The 21,786-nt window shown below is 44.8% G+C and overlaps 1 protein-coding gene across 1 annotated transcript in view; it reads right to left on the bottom strand.

Annotated features, from left to right (window-relative positions):
* Positions 1-16,163, bottom strand: part of gad2 (glutamate decarboxylase 2) — a 174,913-nt gene extending 158,750 nt beyond the window's left edge. The window contains exons 1-3 of the mRNA XM_068051788.1: positions 16,094-16,163; positions 14,990-15,049; positions 9,830-9,979 (exon numbers count right to left, since the gene is read on the bottom strand). Of these exons, the coding sequence (XP_067907889.1) occupies positions 9,830-9,979; positions 14,990-15,049; positions 16,094-16,163 (280 nt within the window). The remainder of the gene's footprint in view (positions 1-9,829; positions 9,980-14,989; positions 15,050-16,093) is intronic.
* Between the last annotated feature and the right edge of the window lie 5,623 nt (positions 16,164-21,786).

The raw sequence follows: 21,786 nt of genomic DNA, 5'->3' as shown, positions 1-21,786 counted from the left end.
TTTCTAAAACCCTACCCACCTCTGATGTTAAACTAACTGGCCTGTAGTTGCTAGGACTGTCCTTACACCCTTTCTTGAATAAAGGTGTCACATTTACCACTCTCCAATCCTCTGGCGCCTCCCCCGTATCCAGGGAAGATTGAAGATTATGGCAAGCCCTCCATCCCCACTTCTTTTAGCAACCTGAAATGTAAGCCATCTGGACCAGGTGACTTATCTACCCTAAGCATAGCCAGCCTTTTTAATTTTTATCTTATTCATTGCCTCTACTCTCTCTGGTTCTACTGACATTTTGTCAGCCTCCATTTCCTGAGTGAACACTGATAGAAAGTACTCATTAAGTATATTAGCCTTGCCCTGTGCCTCTAAGCATATGTTACCCTCTGTCCCTAATAGGTTCCACTCCTTCTCTTACTACTCACTTACTATTACACACTGGTGGAAGAGCTTTGGGTTCCCTTTTATGTTGACTGCCATTCTATTTTTATATTCTCTCTTTGCCAGTCTTATTTTCCTCTTCATCTCCCCTCTCAACTTATTATATATGGCCTGGTTCTCACTTGATAGTCTGGATTTTGTGCTCAGTTTGGAGGCAAGCGCTATGTGGGGGGTGGCCAGAGAATTTGTCTGCCATGGAACCCAACGCTGTAATGCCGGGTTCCGATTTTCTCAAAGGCGGCGAAGTTCCATCGCGGCACCTCCGCTGCTCTGTGACAGGACCGTATTTTAAATATGTTAAATTCTGTTTTGCATGAATTAGAATGTAATTCACAGTGATCCCACCAGCCGTTTGCAATCTTCTGAATGACATGCGGCACTCATGTGCCTTCACTTTCCCGTCTTTGAAAAGCTGGGCCACTGAGGCCAGAGTCCTCGGTGCCTGCAAAGGTTAGGTAAGTTGTGCGTTGTTATCCTGTTGAATTTGTTTTAACATTGGACATTGCCAGTCGGTCAATCTGCAGATGTGAGGGGAGGTTGGAACTTGCAAGTAGGTACTGTTTTTTTTGAGGGGGTTGGGGGTGGGGTGGTGGCGGAGGGGTGGGGGAAGGGGAAAGGAAGAACTCTGCAAGTGTATACCATGGTGGGGGGGGAAGGGTTGAACATGGCAAGGGGGTGCTGTGGCGGGGGGGCGGGGCGGTGGGAAGGGGGAACTCTGCAAGTGGGTACTGTGGGGGGCAGGGAAGGGTTGAACTCTGCAATCCAACATCAGGAGACTCCGTAAATGGTGTTGCCAGTGCCAGCCCCGCCACGTGATTGGGGGACGGCTGCCATCATTAGGCTAAGTGGCTGCCCACCGCGTAATTGCGGCAGCATGGCTGTGAACATCACAGGTGGGATGGCCAACATTTTGCGCACATGCCGCCACTCCTGGTGGTGCGATAACAAAATCCAACCTGATGAGTTCACCTGACATGCATCATACACCCTCTTTCTTGTTTCAGTGCCAGTCAAGTAGGCTGCTTTGTCCTGGATGTGGTCGAGCTTCTTGAGTGTTGTTGAAGCTACATTCATCCAGACAAGTGGACAATATTCCATCACACTCCTGTGCCTTATAGATGGTGGAAATGCTTTGGGGAATCAGGAGGTGAGACAGTAGCAATAGGATACCCAGCCTCTGATCTGCTCTTGTAAACCAGAGTATTTTATGTGGCTGGTCCAGTTCAGTTTCTGGTGACCCCAGGACATTGATGGTGGGGAATTTGACAATGGTATTGCCACTATAAGTCAAGGGGTGGTAGTTAGATTTTCTATTGTTGGAGGTGGTTATTGCCTGGCACCTGTGTGGCACAAATGTCATTCAGACTCCCAAGCTGGGAGTCCTTAACATTGATTCTGGACCCCATGATGTTTCATGGCATCAGGTCAAACATGGGTAAGGAAACCTCTGAATGCTTACCACCTACCACCCTCCCACAGCTGATAAATCAGTGCTCCTGCACATTGTAAACCACTTTGAAGAGGCACTGTGGATAGCAAGGGCACAGAATGTACTCAGGGTGGGGGACTTCCAATGTCCATCACCGAGTGGCTCAGTAGTGCCACTACTGACTGAGCTGCCAGTCCTGAAGGACATATCTGCCAGACTGGGCCTGTGGCAGGTGACGTGACAACCAACGCAAGAAAAAACTCTACTTTACCATGTCCTCACCAATCTGTTGCAGATGCATCTATTGGTAGGAGTGACCACAGCAAAGTCCTTGTGGAGATGAAGTCCTGTCTTCATATTGAGGACACCCTCCATCATGTTGTCGAGCACTACCACCACAATAAATAGGATAAATTCAGATCAGATCAGGCAGCTCAAAACTGGGAATTCATGTGGCACTGTGGGCCATCAGCAGCAGCAGTATTGTATTCAATTCCAATCTGTAACCTCATGGTCAAAAATATTGCCTACTCTACCATTATTATCAAGCCAAGGGACCAACCTTGGCTCAATGAGGAGTGTAGGAGAGCATGCCAGGAGCAGCACTAGGCATACCTTAAAATGAACCATCAATCTGATGAAGCTACAACACAAGACTGCAGCATGATAAACAGCATTCTATGGACAGAGCTAAGCGATCCCACTACCAATGGATCAGATCAAAGCTCTGCAGTCCTGACACATCTACTCATGAATGGTGGTGTACAATTAAACAGCTAACAGGAGATGGAGGCTCCACGAACATCTGTTCTGAATGATGTTGGAGCCCAGCATATCAGTGTAAAAGGCAAGACTGAAGTGTTTTGTAATTTCTGGTCTGGAGGGTTTTCCCCCGATTCCCATTGACCTCAATTTTCCATAAGTTCCTTGATGCTCCACTTAGTCAAATGCTGCTTGATATCAAGTGCAGTCACTCTCACCTCACCTCTGGGATGTTGGTACTGACAAGAACACAAGAAATAGGAGCGGGGGTAGGCCATTTGGCTCCTTGAGCCTGCTTTGCCATTTAATAAGGTCATGACTGATCTGATTGTGGCTTCAATTCCACTTTGTTCTCTCCCCTCCATAACCCTTGACTCCCTTGTTGATCAAAAATCTATCTAACTCAGCCTTGAATTTATTCAATGACTCAGCCTTCACTACTCTCTGGGGAAGGGAATTCCACAAACTAAAGACTCTCTCAGAGAAAAAAATTCTCCTCATCTCCGTGTTAAATGAGAGACTCCTAATTTTTAAACTTTGTCCCCTAGTTCTAGACTCCCCACAAGGGTAAACATCCTCTCAGCATCCACCTTGTCAAATTCCCTCAGGATTTTATATGTTTCAATAAGATCACCTCTCATTCTTCTAAACCCCAATGGGTATAGGCCCAACCTGCTCAACCTTTCTTCATAAGACAGGGAAGCGGTGGCGTAGTATTATCACTGGACTCGTAACCCAGAGACCCAGGGTATGGATCTGGAGACATGGGTTTGAATCCCACCACGACAGAAGGTGGAATTTGAATCTAATTAATAAATCTGGAATTAAAAGCTAGTCTAATGGTGGCCATGAAACCATTGTCGATTGTTGTAAAAATCCATCTGGTTCACTAATGTCCCTTAGGGAAGGAAATCTGCTGTCCTTACCTAGTCTGCCTGCATGTGAGTCCAGACCCACAGCAATGTGGTTAACTCTGACATGCCCGCTGAAATGGCCTAGCAAGCCACTCAGTTGTACCTAACCGCTACAAAGTCAATGAAAAGGAATGAAACCGGACGGACCACCCAGCACCTACCTAGGAACCGGAAATGACAACAGCAAACCCAGCCCTGTTGACCCTGCAAAGTCCTCCTTACTAACATCTGGGGGCTTGTGCCAAAGTTGGGAGAGCTGTCCCACAGACTAGTCAAGCAACAGCCTTGATAGTCATACTCACGGAATCATACCTTACGGACAATGTCCCATACACTGCAATCACTATCCCTGGGTATGTCCTGTCCCACCGGCAGGACAGACCCAGCAGAGGTGGCGGGACAGTAGTCTACAGTAGGGAGGGAGTTTCCCTGGGAGTCCTCAACATCGACTCCAGACCCCATGAAGTCTCATGGCATCAGGTCAAACATGGGCAAGGTAATTTCCTACTGATTGCCACCTACCGCCCTCCCTCAGCTGATGAGTCAGTACTCCTCCATGTTGAACACCATTTGGAGGAAACACTGAGGGTGGCAAGGGCACAAAATGTACTCTGGGTGGGGGACTTCAATGTCCATGGCCAAGAGTGGCTCGGTAGCACCACTACTGACCGAGCTGGCCGAGTCCTAAAGGACATAGCTGCTAGACTGGGTGTGCGGCAGGTGGTGGGGGAACCAACACGAGGGAAAAACATACTTGACCTTGCCCTCACCAATCTGCCTGCCGCAGATGCATCTGCCGCAGAAACGACTGAAGGCACTGGATACTGCAAAAGCTATGGGTCCTGACAATATTTCGGCAATAGTACTGAAGACCTGTGCTCCAGAACTTGCCGCACCCCGAGCCCAAGTTGTTCCAGTATAGCTGCAACACTGGCATCTACCCGGCAATGTGGAAAATTGCCCAGGTAGGTCCTGTACATAAAAAGCAGGAGAAGTCCAACCCGGCCAATTACCACCCCATCAGCCTACTCTCAATCATCAGTAAAGTGATGGAAGGTGTCATCAACAGTGCCATCAAGCAGCACTTGCTTAGCAATAACCTGCTCGGTGATGCTCAGTTTGGGTTCCGCCAGGGCCACTCAGCTCCCGACCTCATTACAGCCTTGGTTCAAACATGGATAAAAGAGCTGAACTGAAGAGGTGAGGTGAGAGTGACTGCCCTTGACATCAAGGCAGCATTTGACTGAGTATGGCATCAAGGAGCCCTCACAAAACTGGAGTCAATGGGAATCAGGGGGAAAACTCTCTGCTGGTCGGAGTCATACCTAGCGCAAAGGAAGATGGCTGTGGTTGTTGGAGGTCAATCATCTGAGCTCCAGGAGATCACTGCAATCACTTCCTTCAATCATTAGGTCAGAAGTGGGGAGGTTCGCTCATGATTGCACAATGTTCAGCACCATTCGTGACTCCTCAGATACTTAAGCAGTCTGTGTAGAAATGCAGCAAGACCTGGACAATATCCAGGCTTGGACTGATAAGTGGCAAGTAACATTCGCGCCACACAAGTGCCAGGCAATGACCATCTCCAACAAGAGAGAATCTAACCATCTCCCCTTGACATTCAACGGCATTACCATCGCTGAATCCCCCACTATCAACGTCCTAGGGGCTACCATTGACCAGAAACTGAACTGGAGTAGCCATATAAATACCATGGCTATAAGAGCAGGTCAGAGGCTAGGAATCCTGAGGCGAGTAACTCCCCTCCTGACTCCCCAAAGCCTGTCCACCATCTACAAGGCACAAGTCAGGAGTGTGATGGAATACTCTCCACTTGCCTGGATGGGCGCAGCTCCAACAACACTCAAGAAGCTCGACACCATCCAGGACATAGCAGCCCGCTTGATTGGCACCCCATCTACAAACATTCACTCCCTCCACCACCGACGCATAGGGGCAGCAGTATGTGTCATCTACAAGATGCACTGAGACAACTCACCAAGACTCCTTAGACAGCACCTTCCAAACCCGCGACCTCTACCAACAAGAAGGACAAGGGCAGCAAATACATGGGAACACCACCACCTGCAAGTTCCCGTCCAAGTCACACACCATCCTTACTTGGAACTATATCGCCGTTCCTTCACTGTCGCTGGGTCAAAATCCTGGAACTCCCTTCCTAACAGCACTGTGGGTGTACCCACCTCACATGGACTGCAGCGGTTCAAGAAGGCAGCTCACCACCACCTTCTCAAGGGCATTTAGGGATGGGCAATAAATGCCGGCATAGCCAGTGCCGCCCACATCCCATGAAAAAAACCCTTTCATCCCAGGAATCAGTTGAGTGAACCTTCTCTGAACTGCTTCTAATGCAATTATATCCTTTCTTAAGTATGGAGACCATAACTGTACACAGTACTCCAGATGTGGTCTAACTAAGGCCCTGTACAGCTGTAGCAATACTTTCCTATTTATATACTCAATTCCCCTTGCATTAAATGCCAACATTCCTTTTGCTTTCCTAATACTTACTGTAACTGCATACTAACTTTTGTGATTCATGTACCAGGACACCCGATCCGTCTGTACCATAAATTTTTGCAGTCTCTCTCATTCAAATAACATACTGCTCTTCTATTCTTCCTGTCAAAGTGGACAAGCTCACATTTTCCCACATTATACTACATCTGCCCAATTTTTGCCTACTCACTTAACCTATCTAAATGCCTTTATGTCCTCTTGACAGCTTACTTTCCTGCCTACCTTTACGTCATCAGCAAACTTAGCTATCATACATTCAGTCCCTTCATCCAAGTCATTGATATAGATAGTAAATAGTTAAGAGCCCAGCACTGATCCCTGTGGCACTCCGCTAGTTACAGCTTGCCAACCCAAAAATGACTCATTTATTCCCACACTCCACTTCCTGTTAGCTAACCAATCCTCTATCCATGCTAATATGTTACATCCTACACCAAGAACTCTTATTTTGTGCAGTAACCTTTGATGTGGCATCTTATCGAATGCCTTTTGGAAATCCAAGCACACCACATCCACCCTGCTTGTTACTTCCTCAAAGAACCCTAATAAATTAGACAAACATGATTTCCCTTTCACAAAGCCATGCTAGCTCTGCCTGATTGTATTATGATTTTCTAAATGTCCTCCTATTACCTCCTTAATAATGGATTCTAGCATTTTCCCCATGACAGATGTTCAGCTAACTGGCCTAAAGTTTCCTGCTTTCTGTTTCCCTCCTTTCTTGAATAGAGGTGTTACATTTGCAATTTTCCAATCCACTGGGGCCTTTCCAGAGTCTAGGGAATTTTGGAAGATCACAACCAATGCTATCTCTGCAGCCACTTCTTTTAAGACCCTAATTGGTAAGCCATCAGGTCCAGGGGACTTGTCATCCTTTAGCTCTAATAGTTTTCCCAGTACATTTTCCCTACTGATTGTGATTGTTTTAAGTTCCTCCCTTCCTTTCACCCCTTGATTTTCAAGTATACTTGGGATGTTTTTCTGTGTCCTCTGCACTGAAGATTTCCAAAAGGCATTTGATACAGTGCCACACAACAGACTTGTCAGCAAAGCTTTAGCTCATGGAATAAATGGAACAGTAGCAACATGGATACAGAATTGGCTCAGTGACAGGAAGCAAAGAGTAGTGGTTATTGGATGTTTTTTGGGCTGGAGGAAGGTTTGTAGTGGAGTTCCCCAGGAATCAGTGTTGGGACCCTTGCTTTTCCCAATATATATTAATGACCTAGACTTTAGTGTACAGGGCACAATTTCAAAGTTTGCGGATGATACGAAACTTGGAAGCATGTGAAGTGTGAGGAGGATAGTGTAGAACTTCAAAGGGACATAGACAAGTTGATGGAATGGGCAGGCAGGTGGCAGATGAAGTTCAACGCCAAGAAATGTGAAGTGATTTATTTTGGTAGGAAGAACATGGAGAGACAATATAAGGAGGAAATAAGGGACCTTGGAGTGAATGTCCACAGATCCCTGAACGTAGCAGGACAGATCGATAAGGTGCTTAAAAAGGCATATGGAATCCTTTCCTTTATTAGCCGAGGTATAGAATACAAGAACAGGGAAGTTATGCTGGAACTGTATAACTCATTGGTTAGGCCACAACTTGAGTACTGTGTGCAGTTCTGGTCATCACATTACAGAACGGATGTAATTGCACTAGAGAGGGTACAGAGGAGATTTACAAGCATGTTGCCAGGACAGGAAAAATGTAGCTATGAGGAAAGATTGGATAGTTTGGTGTTGTTCTCCTTGGAACAGAGAAGGCTGACGGAAGATCTGATTGAAACGTACAAAGTTTTAAAAGGCCTGGATAGAGTGGAGGTGAAGGATCTATTCACCTTAGCAAAGAGGTCAGTGACGAGGGAGCATAGATTTAAAGTGATTGGTAGAAAAATTAGAGGGGAGGTAAGGAAAAACTTTTTCACCCAGAGGGTGGTGATGGCTTCTGTGAGTCTCGGGATCTCAGAAGGAGACCAAGATGCTTCATCCACTTGGCACGTATGACTGAAGATGGTTGTGAGTGCCTCAGCTTGTCTCTCGCACCGAAATGCTGGGCTCTGCTATCATTGATTATGGGGATGTTAATGGAACCTTCTTCTGCCATTAGTTGTTTCATTATCCACCACAATTTGTGACTTTATGTGGCGGGACTGCAGAGCTTTTATTTGATCCTTTTGTTGTAATATCATTTAGCACTGTCTATGGCATACTGCTTCCACTGTTTAGCATGTACATAATGCTGTGTTGTAGTTCCTCTTCTACACTCGTCATTGAACCAGGGTTGGTCCCCAGCTTAATGGTAATGGTAGGGTGAGGGTTATGTCAGAACATGAGTTTACAGATTGTGCTGGAATACATTTCTGCTGCTATTGGCCCATAGTGCCTCATGGATGCCCAGTTTTAAGCTGCTAGATCTGACATGAATCTGTTCCATTTATCACGGTGGTAGTGCCAGACACCACAGTGGAAGGTGTCCTCACTGTGAAAGTGGTACTTTGTCTCCACAAAGACTATGTGGTGGTCACCCCTACCAATACAGTCATGGACAAATGCACCTGCGACAGGTAGATTGGTGAGGACGAGGTCAAGTAGGTTTTCCCATTGTGTTCGTTCTCTCATCCTCTGTCGCAGACCCCGTCTGACAACTATATCCTTCAGGCCTCAGCCAGCAAAATCAGCAGTGGTACTACTTGTTGAAGCGCCCCACCCAGAGTGCCTTCTGTGCCCTTGCCATCCTCAGTCCTTCTTTCAAGTGGTGTTCAACAAGGAGAACCACTGATTCATCTGCTAAGGGAGGATGGTAGGTAGTAATCAGCAGGAGGTATCCTTGCCAATGCTTGACCTGATGCCATGAGACTTCATGGGGTCCAGAGCAAATGTTGAAGACTCCCAGGGCAACTCCCTCCCAACTGTATAGCACTGTGCTGCTACCTCTGTTTGATCAGTCCTGCCTCTGGGACAGGTCATACCCAGGGATGGTGTTGGAGGAGTCTGCGACATTGTCTGTAAGGTATGACTATGTCAGCCTGTTGCTTGATTAGTCTGTGGGTCAGCTCTCTAAGTTTTGGCATGTTAATGAGAAGAACTTTGCAGGCTCGACTTGTCTGTGTGTGCCTTTGTTGTGTTTGAATCCAGTGTCTAGGTTTATGTCAGGTGAGCTGTTTGGTTTTATTCTCATTATAGTTTGTTGTAGCAGCTTTGGTGCAACTGAGTGGCTTGCTAGTCCATTTCAGAGAGCAATTAAGAGACCAGCCTGGCTAAGTAGGGTAGATTTCCTTTCCTAAAGGACATTAGTGGACCAGATGGGTTTTTACGATAATCCAGTCATTATATGATCGCCATTACTGATACTAGCGTTTTCCCACAGATTTTTAAATTTAATTAATTAACTAAGTTTAAATGTCCCAGCCAAATACCTTGATAAGATACTGCCTAGCAAAATTTCTGGATAAAGTGAGTTCAGCTAGTCTCAATCTAGTAACTGATACATAACAGCTTTCAGACATGGCCTCAGCCTTGAAACACCAAAGATAATGGTTTAGAAATATTAGCCCTTTCCTCCCTCTGACCTTACCTAACAGAATTCAAAATCTATGAAGTTTTTGCATTGCACCAACTTAGACGTGCAGCCATAATCTATCACTCTAATGAACTTGAATGTATTTATGTAGCTTGCAATGCAATCAAGAACAAGGCCAAATAATTCTATTTGAAAGTAGTTCATTATTTACAGAGATTAGCTTACCTGTTGCATGCAAGACAGAAAAGTTGATTTTAACTTTCTGACAAGAACATGGGATTTTGCTGCAGGTACAGGCCAGATTCATTCCCAGGGACGTTGTTTCCTCCTTAACAACACTTTCCGTGGACCTCTGCCCATCACCATACAAGAATGCTGGTATTGAAAGCAAAAACAGAAGATTCACTATGTTATAAACAGTTTATTTATTTTATGTTACCACTGACCTTTTGCTATTTTACTCCGCCTCCTCACATGGGGGCAGCAAATCAAATTGGGACATGGTTCACTGTGATTCAGCTCAACAGTATCTCAGCTAGTTGTCACAAATCTAAACAGTGTCAGTGGGGGAGAGAGTGGGAGGCACCACAGCCAAGCACAATTCTCTCAATATCTGTGTCTGCACGCGCACACACACACTTTCCAATGAGTGTCACTGGATAGTGAACAGTTGTGGAAAACCAGACTTACTTTTTCCCCTTTCTTAACTGAGGAATATTGAGCCACTGTAGCACACCCAATGCCATCCAGGATGAATCAGCTAACTCAGCTCAGATCTGGAATTGATCCTGGAAGCTTCCCAATTTGTATGACAGATATAGTTTTAAATATTTGTATTAATACACCACTGATATTCCTACAATATTTGAAAGAAAACAGAATATGGTGTGAAGTTTATAAGAATGCCTAGTAAGGTCCATTTCAGTATAAAACTAAGTATTACACTACCAATACAATGTGAATCATGAATGTTCACTAAACTAATGATATCATTATGCATAATATTCATTGATAGCATGTGACATTCTAACAAGTGATACTTACTGATTACAATTACAGACACAGTTATGCAAGCCATAGTCCATGTCCATGGACACAGAAGGTCCTGTTGGATATGTTTATTTTTATATTTATTTATTTATTTAGAGATACAGCACTGAAACAGGCCCTTCGGCCCACCGAGTCTGTGCCGACCAACAACCACCCATTTATACTAACTCTGCCATAATCCCATATTCCCTACCACCTACCTACACTAGGGACAATTTACAATGGCCAATTTACCTATCACCTGCAAGTCTTTGGCTGTGGGAGGAAACCGGAGCACCCGGCGAAAACCCATGCAGTCACAGGGAGAACTTGCAAACTCCGCACAGGCAGTACCCAGAATTGAACCCGGGTCCCTGGAGCTGTGAGGCTGCGGTGCTAACCACTGCGCCACTGTGCCACCCCATTTCTTTCAAAAGGTGGTGAGTACCAGTGCCAGGTGTTTATGTTCAGGCAAAAGTTGGTTCAATTTATTTATAATCAGATTAATTACAAAGCAGCAAAAATCAGTATAATACCTGGCTTTCCATATAAACTGTTTCAGTCCCAACCTCAGAAGCACATGTCTGCATCCCATGTGTATAAGTGTAACATTACTTATGCATTTATAGCTATCTGACTTAAATTTTCAAACTGCATCAGATTACGGGAAGTTTTATTCTATGGCCCATTCCCACTGAAACTGAACTGATATTGCTGAAGCTTTCAACGTCATGCACGTGAGACCTTTACCCGATTTGGATTACAATCCAAGTCCCAGTTTTGAACCTTGTGCTATGTAGTTCCCTGAATACCTCAAGAATTTGATGGATGACCTCAAGTTTATAAAGGGTAGAGAACCTAGGAGTTCGGCCACAAGTACACTGGAACAGTCAAGTCTCGAGGTACCAAAGGCAATGAATGAGGGTTTCAGCAGATGAGCTGAGGCAAAAGCAGATTTGGGCGATATGACAAAGGTGGAAATAGGTGGTCTCAATGATGGCTTGGATGTGTGGTCAGAAGCTCTCTTGGGATCAAATGACACCAAAGTTGCCAACAAGCTGGTTCAGCCTCAGACCATTGCCAGAGAGAGTCAATTGAGCATAAGTAACATGAGTTGCATTTCATTGTGGCATCACGTCTACTTGTTCCATAACCATCCAAAGGATGCCTGGCATCCTTTCTTATACTTGTTTTTCAAAGCTGATATTATAAGATAACTGAAAATCTTAACTTTTAATTTGTTTGTTTATAATTATAAGTGAAGTTAGAAGCATAGAAGATTACTGCACAGGAGAACAAAAACAAGAAATGCTGGATTCACTCAGCAGGTCTGGCAGCATCTGTGGAAAGAGAAGCAGAGTTAACGTTTCGGGTCAGTGACCCTTCTTCGGAAGGGTGCCAGCGGAGGTGGTAGACGCGGGCACGATGGAGTCTTTTAAGATGTATCTAGACAGATACATGAATGGGCAGGAAGAAATGAGATACAGAACCTTAGAAAATAGGCGACATGTTTAGAGAGAGGATCTGGATCGGCGCAGGCTTGGAGGGCCGAAGGGCCTGTTCCTGTGCTGTAATTATCTTTGTTCTTTGTTCTTTGCTTCTCTTTCCACAGATGCTGCCAGACCTGCTGAGTGAATCCAGCATTTCTTGTTTTTGTTTCAGATTTCCAGCATCCGCAGTATTTTGCTTTTATTTTACTGCACAGGAGAAACCCATTCAGCCCATTGTGTCTGAACAATGCATAATTCATTCCATTGCACTGCTCTCTCCCCCATAGTTATTTATCTTCCTCTGCTTCAAATATTTATCTATTTTTCCCTTAAAAGTTACAATGGTGTCTGCCTCAACTATTTCCTGAGCAAAATATGGTCCAAAAATATATCTACAGCAAGCAATTTCTCCACAATACCTTCGTGACAATTTTAAATTGATAAATAGAGGAAATAGTATTGCCCTATTTACTATATCAAACCCTTCATAATTTTAAAAACCTCCACTAAATCTCCTCTTAGACTTTTCTATTCCAGTGAAAGTCGCCCCTGCATCTCAAGTCTCTCTTTGATTGTGTATGATGAAGTCAGGATATGACATTTAACAAATGATACTACTGCTGATCACAATTACGTTGGTGCACTCATTCATTATGGCAGCAGTGGAAGCACAGCTCCTCTAAGTTGTGCCATTTTTCAGAGAACATGGTAGTGGGATCTAAAGGGTCTCAGTGTGGATATTCTTTCAGAGACTGCCGGTTTTGCTGAAGCTCTGAATATCATTATTAGATATTTGTGTTTTCTTGGTATGTTGTGTTTCTACTTTTTACTTTATGGAAAAGTGAGCTTTTGCAATTTTTCTTTCTTCATAATCCTGCTACCACCTTATCCAGAAAAAAAAAATCATTATACAGAATTCTACAACATAAGCTGGGTGGATGACCATTTTATATTTAGCATTCAGTGTAGTGACAATATTATGTCTGGATATAATAGTAAAGATGTAATGGTTTGGCTTTGTAGGCCAATCATAGTACACAAGCATATCTTGGTATGGCAGTAGTTGTGTAGTTGTGTGATTGCATAGGATAGTGGTATAATGGTATGTTTGAACGGGATCAAAGTGGCATCATGATTTATGGGGATTGGGTAGTGGTGGTATGCTGGATAGGATTATGCTGATGTATTCGGGGGTCAGTATAGGCTAGTGATGGACTAAATTTGTGCTGTTGTTGGGTGTTAGTGATGTAATTATGTGTTTGGGCAGGGTAATGGTTGTGTAACAGTGTGTCATGCTAGGATAATAGGTTCCTGGTTGTATACAGGAATGTGTGTGCATAGAATAGTGATTGTATAACATTCTTTCTGAGTAGTGGCAGTATAACTGTCTGGAAGGGAAGTGCTTGTGTATAGATGTGACTGGGTGCATTAGGAGTGATGCAATGATGCATCTGGGTAGGCTAGCAATGGTGTAAGGATGTTTGTCTAATGATTGTTTGCCTGGTTAGGAAGACCAAGATTGGAAACAGCATGTCTTGAGATCACAATGTTTAACAGAATCTCTTTTCACTGTGCTCAAAACATCTCACAGAGATGGTTAGCCAGTCTGACGAACTGACTGAAATTATCTACTGCTAGCTTAGATGAAAAAGTCAGACATCACTGATGAGGAACAAAATTCAGTTGCTCCATTTTCAACAGTAAAAATAAAATCAAAACGTGAAAGAAAAGTGAGAAATGTATGAATCTAAGGTAGTACTTCCTCTGATGTAGCATGCCAAAATAATGTAAAAAATACTCCAATTTAACAAATGATTTCTTTGACAGTATTGTTTGGACAGGATTAATTTATTTTATAGGTTTACATCCACGAGATCTGAAATTTTAAGACTGAAATGGTAACAACGTTCACTAGCTTTAAATTTTTATATTGATGAAGTGTGAAGTGTACCGTCCTTCTATCACTTAAACTAATTTCTTCAGCAGAGCAAACATTCTAGTTCTGCTTTATAATCAAAAGAACCAAAAAGTAAATGCAGAGCCTAATTAATTTTACGTTCTTTTTTCGATTTTCTGCTTTTAGAAAGAAACTTTGACAGTGATTCTATAATAATTAATGGAATGGCGTGCAACTTTTCATATGTTACCTTTTAGAAACCAATACAAAACCAGAAAATATAACTTTTAAATATAGATATGGGTTGCTGCAGTCCTAGGAAATCGAATTAATTTTATTGCAACAACCGCTCGGCTGTTTGAGCATTTATGTTGAATATGACAATTTGGTCTTTTGCAGATGCTTATCTCTTCACCTCCCCATTCCATTTCACGAACAGTTCTTGGCAATCACGATGTGTGATGTAAAACCAATCCATTCGCTGCAACCACCGTGCTCAGAATCCCTTCTGGCTTAAAATACAAGGCAACGTTGGAGCAACCGACACATGGGGAATTCAGATACCTGTTCCATTTGCGGAACTGTAACTTCAAGAATCCTGATATTCAACTTCCCAGAATAGGAACTGTTCTTTTTTTTTAACGTTTTTGAATTGTAAGTTTTGCCTTGGACTAGAAGAGACCAATAGACAGACAGTTTGAGACTTTTAAATTTACCCCTTCGTAGGCAGATTAATATGGGGGTGGGGAGGGGGCAAGGAGCTCCAGCTGTCAGGTCACTTCAACCGTGCGTTTTAATCCAGTTCATTTACACTGGCAGCCCCCGCAACTCTGCCAAATCAATATGTCGGCGGCAGTCATGGGTATTTAACAGAAGTGCATTTTTGAAAAATAAATTAATGAAGGGGTTGGTACATTGATCCTAACTTCTCGTAAAGCGATGAAAATAGAATCAAGTGATAACACTCACCACAAAGCTTTGTTCCAATGCCGCCTGTGAACCTTTGAGCTATCTGACACCAGGCTGGGGCTGTAAAACATAAAGTATGAGCAATGTATGAAATCCCGCTTTTATTTTGGTTCTACCTGTGCCTTGTTTTCGGCTCAGTAGACCTTTTACTTCAATTTGGTGTGAATCAGCTAAAGAAAATCTGATCTGAAGGGATTCATGTAAACAAAATGCATCATTGCTATGTATATTCCCGCTAAAAAAAAACTGCACATTGAAACCCGCCAGGGAACAACCTGCAGGAGTTCACCGAGTGGTCAGTGAGACGGCCACGTCTCGCCTTGTTTGGAGGTCTGGGTGGGATTTACGGTGGATAGAAACTCTGACAGCCTTGAAAAATAGTCATTTGTTAAAGTAATACATCAAAACACCAACTCTTATAGATCGATTTTAAAAAAAAATAATGTCTAATCAGATCCTTTATAGCCAGTTTTCCTCCACTACACAGTCGAGGGTGTGAAACAATTGTATGATTTGAATAGACGGGATTATATAAGACATTACCAGTTAATAATTCAGTCAAGTTTCAGAAATTGGTATGAATAAAAAAAAAACGGAGATAATTCTGCCATTGCAAGTTTTAGCCGAAGGGATTAATATCCCTTGTACAGCAGTTGGAGGAAATAAACAGAAAAAAAACCTGTTATCACAGAAAGGAGCTTCTTATTGCACACGTAAGCGATGCTTTAGCTTTCGTTCGCGTTAAATAGCGGTTTCATGCTTATCCTTTGGACCATTTTATCCAGAGCGAACAACCCAAGCCCATTAAGTTTGCAGTCACTATACTGTAAACAGAGCTGATCAAGTTGAGAGAAAAAAGTACTCAATACAGCCCAACGTGCAGATGTATTTAATTATTTAGAAATCAAATCCTCAAGACGATGTCTACTTTGTCCTATCACCCAGGGGACAACAGCTCTCAACCGATCACTGCTTTGTGGCTTTCCATTCCTTGAAAACTCATCCTACCTCTCACCTCCCCCCCACCCCGCAACAACACCCTCCCCCCACCCCCTCCCCACCGCCTCTTTTAGTAGTTTCTTACACGTGTTGCCTTTTATTTACCTGCAGCCGAATTATCTCCAGTGCCGGATCGCTGTGCCGAGTCGTTCGAGAAGAAGCCGAGAGATGCCATTTCCACGCTGGATTGATACGAAAGGACGAAGCTGCTGGAGACGTGCTTCTCATCCGGAGCTCAGAGCCACGTCCAAATGGGAGGGAGCTGTCCGGGACCCGGTGCTGAACCTCTCCCGATCACACCGGCTCCTGCAGGGAGGGAGCTGTCCGCCACCTGGTGCTGAAGATCGCCCGATCACACAGCGGGGGCCAGTCCTTCTCCCAGACACCGGCTGACAGGCGGGGAGAACGCTTACTGATGGAGCCCCGCTCACAGCCACTCAGTTAGATATTCCTCGGGAAAAGGCTCCAGGTTTTCCTTTTCCTTCTCCAAAGCGCCGATTGATCTCGAGCTGAGCTACCTTGCATCGAAATCTGGCACTTTGGGCATCTGCGTCACTTTGGCGCGTAAAAGGGAAGAAAGAAAGGCGGGATCGGATGGACACCCGCTTCAGAAATATATTCAGATCTGAAACACAAACTTTCTTTTACTGGAAATGTTGAAGGGGGGAGGGTTGCTCAGCGTTCTGACGTCATCCGGGGAAGGGATGAGCTGCGGATTTGTGTGAGTCAACCCAGCCGGTCTTTCAGTAAATGTGAAGAGACGTGACCGCCGGAGCATGCAGTGTGTGCAGGAGTCACGAGTTTGCCGTGGTTGCCGCGCTCCGGCATCCACCCCTCGGGACACCGTGGCGATGCTCCTTCTGTCTTTCCCTCTCTCTCTCTCTCCTGCTGTGCAGCTCAGATCAGTCACCGCTTCCACTGGTGGAGAGAGACAGATACCCCATGCACCCCAGTGCCGGCGCCTTACACTACGCTTGTTGCAAGTGGGCGACTTGCTCAGTCACATTAATTACTGACTGTGTGGAAAGTCTCAATGTGAACTCCCTGATCGTGATCGGGTGTTGTGCATTCGACCAAAAACGCACGACTTTATCCATTTTTAAATCGTCGTTTCTTCTTAAAAGGAAAATCCGTCGGACCGTGCGAACCTGCTTTGTTGCAATTCAGATCTGCCGAAGAATTCATCTTTCCTGCACAAGTTTAACATTTGAGAATTCGAATTTAGTTTTCTGTACTTATCGGGGGTAGTTTCATCGCCGCTGTTCTCTAGCCTAATTTAAATTCTATAAAGTTTATGAGCCGGCACAGGCACATGATAGATATTTGTGATTTAGGGTAGCATCATGAAGCAATATTGCTGCATTTTGAGAAGAACCGCATGTTTTACTCTGGTGATAAAAGCTAACAAAATTATTCTAAATTTAACTCACGGCCAGCTTCGTGTTCCCGATCTAATTCAAATGCTATTCTTGTATGTGAAGTTCGTGACTTGATGTTTTTATATGAGAAATTCTTTCGCACATGCACGGTATCTGAAACTACTTGGAATACGCGAAATATTCATGTTTTACAGGTGGCAAAGAATAGGAAAAGGTGACGAAAGGTAATCGAGATGAAACGTTGACGGCAATTTTACAGCGGGCTTCAGGACCTCAATGTCGACACCAAATGGGATCCCGTGTCTGCACGTGCCGGGAGCTAGACTGACCGAGCCATGTTCCTGGAGCCGCCTCCTAATATTCCGGCAATAGTACTGAAGACCTGTGCTCCAGAACTTGACCCTAGCCAAGCTGTTCCAGTACAGCTACAACACTGGCATCTGCCCGGCAATGTGGAAAATTGTCCAGGTATGTCCTGTACACAAAAAGCAGGACAAGTCCAACCCAGCCAATTGCCGCCCCATCAGCCTACTCTCAATCATCAGTAATGGAAGGTGTCATCAACAGTGCCATCAAGCGGCACTTGCTTAGTCATAATCTGGTCAGTGACGCTCAGTTTGGGTTCCGCCAGGGCCACTCAGCTCCTGACCTCATTACAGGCTTGGTTCAAACATGGACAAAAGAGCTGAACTCAAGATGTGAAGTGAGAGTGACTGCCCTTGACATCAAGGCAGCATTTGATGGAGTATGGCATCAAGGAGCCCCAGTAAAACTGAAGTCAATGGGAATTGGGGGAAAACTTTCTGCTGGCTTGAGTCATAACTAGCGCAAAGGAAGATGGTTGTGGGTGTTGCAGGTCAATTATCTCAGCTCCAGGACTTCACTGTAGGAATTCTTCAGGGTAGTGTTCTAGGCCCAACCATCTTCAGCTGCTTCATCAATGACCTTCCTTCAATCATGAGGTCATGAGTGGGGATGTTTGCTGATGATTGCACAATGTTCAGCACCATTCGTGACTCCTCAGATACTGAAGCAGTCTGTGTAGAAATGCAGCAAGAACTTGGACAATATCCAGGCTTGGGCTTATAAGTGGCAAATAACATTCGTGCCACACAAGTGCCAGGCAATGATCATCTCCAACAAGAGAGAATCTAACCATGTCCCCTTGACATTCAATGGCATTACCATCACTGAATCCCCCACTATCAACATTCAAGGGGCTACCATTGATCAGAAACTGAACTGGAGTAGCCATATAAATACCATGGCTACATGAGCAGGTCAGAGGTTAGGAATCCTGCAACGAGTGACTCACCTCCTGACTCCCCAAAGCCTGTCCACCATCTACAAGGCACAAGTCAGGAGTGTGATGGAATACTCTCCACTTGCCTGGATGGGCGCAGCTCCAACAACACTCAAGAAGCTTGACACCATCCAGGACAAAGCAACTAGCTTGATTGTCACCACAGCCACATTCAACATTCACTCCCTCCACCACCAATGCACAGTGGTAGCAGTTGTACCATCTACAAGATGCACTGCAGCAACTCACCAAGGCTCTTTCAACTGCACTTTCCAAACTCGCAACTTCTACCAACTGAAAGGACAAGGGCAGCAAATGAATGGGAACACCGCCACCTGCAAGTTCCCCTCCAAGTCACACACCATCCTAACTTGGACCTATATTGCCGTTCCTTCACTGTCACTGGGTCAAAATCCTGGAACTCTCTTCCTAACAGCACTGTGGGTGTACCTACATCACACGGACTGCAGCGGTTCAAGAAGACAGCTCACCACCATCTTCTCAAAGGCAAATAGGGATGGGCAATAAATGCTGGCCTAGCCAGCGACACCCACATCCCATTAAAAAAAAATTAGCTGCCTCTGAGCTCGCTTTCCAATTAAGGACAGTGGGTGAGCTCCTGATGCTGCCTGCCCAATTAGAAGGCCAGCAGTTCTGAAACCTTGGCAGTCCCACTGGCAGAGGTGTGTGCTGTTGAGGCAGGTCAGGGATGGTTAGGTCACCTTAATTTGGAGGTACTCTCGGAGAGCTACGTTAAAAATAAACATTGAGAGGGGCCTAGCAGGCAAACCTCTCCGATCAGTGGGGAAGCTCTTCTGAATGGCCCACTGGGACCACAGGGATGGCCTTCCCTGCCCATGGCCCCCTTTTTGGGGAATGGAACCTCTGGCTCTGATGGTTCCCATGGCCTCCTATTGGAAGATCCCTCCATGAAACTGGCAATCTCCACATCTTAAAGGTGGGGGGGGGGGGGGGGGGAGTGGGAATTGCACCGCCACCAGCAAAATACCAGTGAAGCCACAAATCACCCCTAATTGGGAATTTAATGACATCAATTGGCTGTCCGCCTCTGTTAGGTGGGCAGCCGATCCACCTGCTGGCCTGTCCTAAGGAAACTTCCCTGGTGGCAGGAATGTGTTGGGGAGTTATCCCGACCTAGCTGCCTTCTATTTTCCCAGTTACCCCCATCTCCTATCCCGCCATTACGGGGCTGGAAAAATCCTGCCCCATTAAGTCTGTTTACTCTGTTTCTCTCATCAGTGATGCTGCCTGACTTATTGAGTATTTCCAGCATTTTCTGTTTTTATTTACTTTTTCCTAACATTACTTCCTGGACATGTACTGTATTTCCAACCCCTGTCCTCAAACTTATTAGTGTAAACTCTCATCACCAGCTCTATATATTTTTGGTGGCAGTTCAGTTCAGGTGATGTTTTTTTCCCCTTCTGTCCAATTATCTCCTGTTCCAAAACTGCCCTAATGTCCAACAAACTGCAGAATCTTTCTTTTGCACCTTTCTTTCAGCTAAATGTTCAGTTGTCGAATTTTCCTATGCCGGTTTGGTTTTACACGTGGAACAGGTAGTATAGTTTTGAGTATTACTTTTTGACTTTCTTTACAACTCCACATATTCTTTGTGCAATACTTCTTCCTCAATACTGACCCAATATTTATTTGGTCTCATATTACCTGTTGATGAAAGAGGTCTTTATGAAGACAGCAGCCCTTTAATAGTTACTAATGGATAACCGTCTGACGCCATAGCATTTCCAGTGTGTTATGTGCTAAGTACCAGAAATGCCACCAATATTTAAATAAGCTGACTTTGTATTATCAAGTGAGGTCAGCTCAGTGGGGAGCAGGTGCAGTCAGCAATGATTTCATCGCAACCATCTTGTCTGCCTCTCTTGTTTCTTTCAGAAACTGCCTCCAGAGACTGACCTTCAACCTTCTGTTCACACTTTACACTGAGGAAGAACTACCCCATTCTAGGTACACAATCAGGCAGTAAACCAGCATATGACATTTTGCCAATACAAAATGCAAATGCAAGCTTTCACCATTTGCATAGAGGTTTCCTCTCAAATAAATCAAGATGAAACATTTTTATTCACTAGTCAAAACTATTCATGTAGAAGTTGAAATTGAAAAATGTTAAGAAATAGTCCAGGACATAAAACACACTTAAAAAGATTTCATCCTCAAAGTAATTAAAACATTTATAGTTGTTGCATTTTATTCCATTGCACATTCCTAGTACTGCTGTTGAGAAAGGCAATTACTTGGTCAATCTTCTTTTAACTTGATGAAAGTGGAGCCACCTTGTGTCTGCAGCTCTGGAACAGATGTGACGAAAGGTCATCGACCAGAAACGGTGGGCGGAATTTTATGAGACCTGGGCAGGGGTTGGGGTGGGGGTGAGGGTGGGCGGGGCTGGTAGGAGGGGGGTGGTTGGAGGTGGGACTGGAAGGGAAATCGGAAAAGTCCGTGTCAGGTCAACTCTCTGCCTCCGAGCGAGACCAGCATCAGCTACCCACCTGTGAGCGGCAATTAGGTGCCCACTTACGTGCAATTTGGTAATGCTGCCAGAATCTTACCGACAGTAAGACTGAAGCCTGGTATGTGACTGGAGGTGGCCTCCTGGTGGCAGGCCCGGGTGCCAGTGAGGCCTTCCCTAATTCCAACAACCAACCCTCCCATTGGTGCCATGGGTTCCAGAGGGCCACAGCAGGAGCTGCAGGCCATCATGTGGAAGTCTTCAGAGGGGACCTCCATCTTGAGATACCATCGCAGTTCCCCACCTACAATGGCAGCGCTCACTTATCCCAGTAGGGCTGCCAGCTGTCCAGAGCCTTGGGCACTCCCATTGGCTCTTCCACCTGTGCAGCCCACCTGCCATCCCTCATTGGACGGGGCTTCTGGAGGCAGACTCTTAATTGATTGCTTATGGGCAGATCATGCAGGTGGGCAGGACTCACAGATCATTCGAGTTGGGACCCACATTTGTCCCCAGTGGAAGAATATTTTTAAAAGCACTAAGATTCCACCTGTTCACTCTGTTTCTCTCTCTACAGATGCTGCCAGACTGCTGAGTATTTCCAGCACTTTCTGTTTTT

This window comes from Heterodontus francisci, chromosome 2 (genome assembly GCF_036365525.1).
Source record: "Heterodontus francisci isolate sHetFra1 chromosome 2, sHetFra1.hap1, whole genome shotgun sequence".
NCBI classification, from domain to species: domain Eukaryota; kingdom Metazoa; phylum Chordata; class Chondrichthyes; order Heterodontiformes; family Heterodontidae; genus Heterodontus; species Heterodontus francisci.
This window is presented reverse-complemented; position numbering and strand designations above follow the sequence as displayed.